The sequence below is a fragment of the Eublepharis macularius genome, chromosome 6 (genome assembly GCF_028583425.1).
Source record: "Eublepharis macularius isolate TG4126 chromosome 6, MPM_Emac_v1.0, whole genome shotgun sequence".
In the NCBI taxonomy this organism is placed as follows: Eukaryota; Metazoa; Chordata; class Lepidosauria; order Squamata; family Eublepharidae; genus Eublepharis; species Eublepharis macularius.
In genome coordinates this window covers 105,596,607-105,602,792 of record NC_072795.1, presented here as the reverse complement: position 1 = coordinate 105,602,792, position 6,186 = coordinate 105,596,607, and the positions used below count along the sequence as shown (strand labels likewise).

Below are 6,186 nucleotides of genomic sequence, written 5' to 3'. Positions count from 1 at the left end.
TCCTCTGTTTTCTAGTTAGCTCTGTGTGTATGCTGTGTGATTTCTTGTGTTTCCTTTTGCTGCCCTGTAATAAAAACTGCTCCTGTTGAACACCCGCCTGGTTCTTTCAGCGAGTCCTCTAAGGGAACAATCCTTGTATACATAGGTGGAGATCCCGTTAGTTACCTCCTCTCACTGTTTCTCCTTGTATGCTAATTCCACAGGCCTGAAATAACACAGAAAGACATCATTTGGAGGTAAGAACACAGTATCTCCTAGAGAATCTGTTGTCTTAAGTAGTTTGTTTCAAGGTAGGCTGACTGTGACTAATAGAACATGTCTCACCCCAAATGTGTTTAGAATCAGAGTACTAAACCCTTAAGTGCTGACCAGTAGCATGAGTGAGCCTTAAAGAAGTCAAGATTATCTAGCCAGTGGTATTCCCTATCAACTATGAAGGCTAACAGTGTATGACATCAGATGTAAATCTATCTCCAAAGCTATACCCTTTCCTGGATTACCAGGAAACTCCACATATGCTACAAAATTCATAGAAACTAGAGCAGGTCCAACTGGAATGGTCAGAATATAAATGGGCTGAAGATATTCAGTAATGGTTAAGACAATAAACAATGGTTACAAGGAGAAGAATTGTTTAAAAGCTGCTTTTATTTTCCTTCACCATTATTGTTTTACAATACAAATTTCACCTTGTTTGGAACACACAAAAAACCCTACAGAAGATAACTCTGCTTCACATAAAATACAGAATGGATATATATATATATTTATATATATATAGATATATATATGCTTCTTCATTCTTAAAAAACTATTTTGTTCTGCACATTGGCAATTATAGGATAGAATACTTTCCCCCAAACAAAATATGTATGGCAGGATTGAAATTTTAGAGTTACATGCAGTTTCTGCACAATTCTGTTTTCAAGAAATCAATTGTTTTTCAACAATATTTTCATTCAGGGATGAGACTATATTATTTGATTTCTGATTTGCTGATCATTTGGAGGAAAAAATAAATCTCGTAAGAAGGAATTCATGGCTGTTTTCTTGCTATAGTAAAAATTCATGTATGGAGTAGACAATAAAATAATTTAAGAAGCATATTTCACTTCAACCCACCAAAAAAGTGTGAAGACTTGATCATATTTGGTTTTCCGTTCAGACTCGGTCTTTCAACATTACAAGCTGATTTCCAGGTCAATTTAGATATAAAATCAAAATGTAGTAATGTGTACAATACATATAACACCTTGGTTTCATGGAACATTTTATTTTAAATAAAAAATTCTGAAGACTGCCTACTGACCATACAATCAAGACAAGAAAGGCACTAGAAACAGACAAATCTCTCTCCCAAGAAGCATTTTTTTTATTTTAACTCTTTTCTCTTACATGTAAAAATCTTTTTAGATTTTATTTTTACGCATATCATTTTGAAAAATAAAGTTAGGAAATACTTAGAAAATCACTTTACAACAGAATAATTTTTTTTTGCACTTTTTGACACTGTCACTTGCAGATTTACAAAATCAAAGTTTACCAAACCTTTCTGTGTCTATCATTCGTAATTTCGGCAAAACAGGTAGAAAGATTCCTGTGTTATTATCCCAGTCAGGTATTTAGAAACCTTCATATAGACATTAGCTAGAAAATGGCTTACAGCCCAATCTTTGGGGCAAGAGATATGAAAATTATGTTTTCCCAAGAAAATAATACGCTTTATTCCCAGACGAGACTGGAAAGACCAGAACTTATGATATAAAAGCCTTTCTTTTTTGTTTATGCTGCTGCATCATATACAAAGAAACATGGTGATGAGCAATGCAAATCCAAAATCTATTAACAATAAATGTGTACAGTGCATGAGAAGTTACCATTTCTTTTATAGTTGTCCATCGCAGATCCTTTGGAGAGAAAAAAAGATCACAGTGCTTACCAGGTAAGAGAATAGATTAAAGTCAAGGTAATTGTTAAAAGGTTACAGGAGAGGGAGAAGTTCAATTTGTATGGCATCTTCTCTCAGGGAGTTCTTAGCACTTTGGGACAGTTCTTTTGCAATTTCCCATGGAGTAGCTGTTATGTGCCGTTCACCAGTCTGCTGTACTTCGGTTGTCTACCCAGATGTAATGTTGGCCAGGGAAATGGCCATTGATAAGAGCGGGGTACAATGCCTCGAACATTCTTTTCAAAGTACTGGAAGGGCCTGTACCACCACACCTGTGCAAGAAGGTTTGTCTGGGAAGCTTCTTTTAGCACCTGCAAAGAAGTATTTTTTTAAAAAAAACTCAAAGAAACAATCCTTGAATAGTAATTAGATCTATTCTTCAATATATTATAGTTGGAAAAAATGGATGTGATTGATCCTGAAGTAACTACTGTTCATGCATCTTTCCACAAAGGGGTTCTACTTCCCCCAATGACATGCCAGAAGTGTTGGGAAAGAATGCAGAACTGATTCCCTCATCCTCTTTCCAGCTTTTGTATCCCAGAGCAAGAAGTTCTAACTTAGCATTAAGAACAAGCTTACCTTTGTAGTCACACAGAACTAACAAAAAGTGAATCAGTTCCCTCTCTCTAAACACAATTAAAGTTTTAAAAGATTTCAAGAACAAACATATTGAGTAGATATAGCATATGCTACTGGAATCCCAAGATGCTGGCACAGCAAGTAAACATGTCATTCATCCAACTCGTGAAGCTCTTGCCAGGGAACTGTCAGTTAAAATAGTAATGACTTACAGTGCAATCCTAAGAAGAGTTACTCCTGTCTAAGTCCAATGATTTCACTGCCAGTAACTTCCCAAAGTCATAAATTCATACATAGAAACTTACTCTTCAAATTACAGTGCCCCCGCCCCCCAAACCTCAAGTTACATACTTCCAAGTAACGCAACACAATCATGTCTGTTGTACTTTTAATAGTACATGGAGGCCTTCATTTTTGGAAAAGTCTTTACCTTTTCTTTCCTATTCATTACATAAGTGGATGTAGAGGAAATGAAGACACAGAAAAGAAACTATTTCTGAACAAAAAAAGTTATCCCAATCAGTGATGTGGGTTTTCTGAGAAAAAGCGATTTGGAAAATTTCCAGAAACTTTTCAAATTAAATAATGCTAGCAAAATTTAAATAATGTTAACAAAAATATACCACATAAAGCCAGGAACATCTACCAGCACTGGAATTTGTCCATGCTTTGTATCCCACATTTATTCTGACATGATTGATATGCAGCACAAACGTGCAGATAACTATAAATAAATTGAGACTATGTTTACATATGTAGGGCAAAAATTTCCCAGGGAAAACCCCAACATAGGTAAATCCCCCCCACACACACACACACACCACTGATCACAATGTATAGGAATGGGTCAGCCTAAGCCAGTACATTAACTCAGTGATCGGTATGGCAAAGGCAGGAAAGAAAGGACTCACTTGTTGATTGGCCATTGTGTGATACCACCAGAAAAGTCTTGTAGTGATGTAGTAAGCCACCACCACATCCACAGTGTAGTGATCATGAGCCAAGAGAATACAGAACATCCCAACTATGCTGAGAATCCAGCAAATCCAGTGATACCACCAGAGTCGCCGAGGTGAATCTGAAACCAAGGGGGAAAAATCTCTTAAATCTCGTTCATCCTCCTCCACAGAAGGAAGGTTGACCAAGTATCATGACTGCAAATAGGAAACCCACAAGAATGACGTTTCATGCAATTTAAGAATAATACATTCGTTACAGCTGATACAACACTGAATCTGAAAGAGCTCATCTTTAAAATACAATCGTGAACCAAATTAACATGAAGCTAATTCATGACTGGCATTTTAACAAGCAAGTTCAGACAATGACAACCAAGTTGTTAAACAAAATCATTTAAAATTGGCTTTTCGGATCAAACAGCAAAGTGTATCTTAGGATTTGAAGCTGGCCAATTCTTCAGATGTACTGTCATATCCAGTGACATTTAAAAAGCTGCTTCCGCCTCTCTGAACACAAACTTCCCACTGACTTACTAATATTTACTTTTGATGCAAAAACTGATTTATCAATTTTTATCAGTCAAACTCATTTTTAACAATTGTTTTCTCTCAGAAAAGGTATTTTAAAAGATCAAAGCTCAATCCCACCAAATAGAAGCACCAGATAAAACATTTGCTAATACATGTGGCAAAACTGACAGGATGGGGGATATAATTTACAGGGACTGGGGGAGAAGGATTAATATATATTGGCTTGGATCATGTTTTGCGCACATTTCTGATCCTCTTCCACTGGCCCAAGTTCCTTCTGCCCACAGAAACCCTAGTTAAGATTTGCACCCTTGGATTCATTTTATTGTTCTTATAGAAGATCAAGCAAAGATTAACACTGTTATCCAGAGGTTCTATATTAGCTTTCCTTGCTAGGATATTTATATCCTAAAGTATGTAAGCAGGGAGGGAGTGATCTCAGATTAAATTGACTAATATACATTTCTATCTTGGTATTAAGAAAGATCAGAAACTTACACTCTCTGATAAATAAGTACGTCAGTGTCAACATAACTGTGTGACCGCTGTACAGGTAGTCACCACACATATCGTGGGCCCCTGTGATAGAAAGCCCTCCTCCAGCAAGCAACTTCATTATCCTCCTCATGTGCGATTCCCAGTCTCCAAGGAGCTAACAGAACATGGAAGGGGGGGGAGGGGGGAGAGAAAGAATTCAGCACTCATTATTTTGTAGTAAGATGCACTGGGGTTAGGATTATAACCATAAAAATGAGTTTATATTTATTCAGTACATGACATTATAAAGGAACAGATTATTAGTATTAAAACACCATGTAACTGGATGCATCCTAGTGGTCAGTGCTTAAATAAATGAGACAGTAATTTTCTTTTCAAAACTATAGCCCTCTTGTAAACATCTACCATAGAATCTCAGATTTCTTCACATTTGATATGAACTGGAAAAGGATCACTGCCAAATGGAGTTATAAAAAATAATGAGCGGTCAGGGAACAAGCAACTTGTTCAGCAGCATAACTTTCTATCAACAGCCAGATGGCCAGTTAGTTGGAATTATTTTTTTTTTTAACAAAAATCAGCAATTGGCATCCTCTTTATGCAGGATAGCAGGAAATGGCTGGAAACTTACTGTTCTTTCTGAATACCATTCACTTAGGGATGGCCTAAGCACTTTTAATTGCCAATTCCTTTGCATGTGAAGTGCAAGTTTAATTATATTCTGGTGAAATCAACGAGACACTGGAATCATGGAACAGGAAAGGGCCTTATGGCCCATCTGGTCCACCCCATTGCACAGTGCAGAAGATCTTAAATCAGAGCATTACCAACAGGTGGCTGTCCAGCCTTTGCTAGAAAATCTCCAGTGCGGGGAAAGCCTCCTCCCAGGTAACTGGTCCTACTGTCATATTGCTGTATTTAAGACATATCCCCTCGTGTTCTACTGAACCCTCCTGTAACTTAAACTCCTTAGACCTAGTTTTGCCTTCTGGAATAGCAGACATCTGTGTGACAGCTCTCTAGAGCTCTGAAGTATACTATCATGGCCCTCCTCTGTGCCTCCAGGTTAAACATGGAGTGTTCCTTAAACTTTTTCTCACTCAGGGCTGGTTTTCCAGACCTCTGCCATCTTCACTATTCTCCATTTAACACATTTTCAGTCTGTTTATATCCTTCGTAAAGCACAGCACCACTAGATCTTGCGACTTGGATACTAGGCAAGATCTTTTCTTTCTTTCTTGCAATAAATCACGCTACCAACTCATGCTCAGCTTGAGGCCAACTGCAACCCTGAGATCTTTCTCACATGTATTAGTACCAAGCCAGATATACTTGCAGATTTTATTCTCTCTCTCTTTTGCCTAAATGTAGAACTTGGTGATTTTGTCTGTTGAACTTCATTTCATTAGTCAGACAACTTTCCAACCTATTATGGAAATTTAAATTTTATTTCATATTCTCAGGTATTAGCTAACTCATGCAGTTTTGAATGGTGAGAACATTTAATAAGAATTTTCCCCACCTCTTCATCCAGGACATGTATGCAAAACAGAGAGAAGGGGGTCACTATGTCTACAGATCTTAATACCGACACAAATATTCACGATGGCATTCACACAAAATATTTCACTGGTATTTTACTGCTGTGGCTCCAAAGTATCACTAATT

At 37.2% G+C, this 6,186-nt stretch overlaps 1 protein-coding gene across 4 annotated transcripts in view; it reads right to left on the bottom strand.

Annotated features, from left to right (window-relative positions):
- Positions 1–630: 630 nt before the first annotated feature.
- SGMS1 (sphingomyelin synthase 1) overlaps positions 631–6,186 on the bottom strand; it is a 110,011-nt gene continuing 104,455 nt past the window's right edge. For all 4 annotated transcript variants that reach the window (XM_054982966.1, XM_054982965.1, XM_054982967.1 and 1 more), the window contains 3 exons: positions 4,519–4,672; positions 3,442–3,608; positions 631–2,259 (listed from right to left, as the gene is read on the bottom strand). In XM_054982966.1, the coding sequence (XP_054838941.1) occupies positions 2,080–2,259; positions 3,442–3,608; positions 4,519–4,672 (501 nt within the window). In that variant the 3' untranslated portion in view covers positions 631–2,079. The remainder of the gene's footprint in view (positions 2,260–3,441; positions 3,609–4,518; positions 4,673–6,186) is intronic.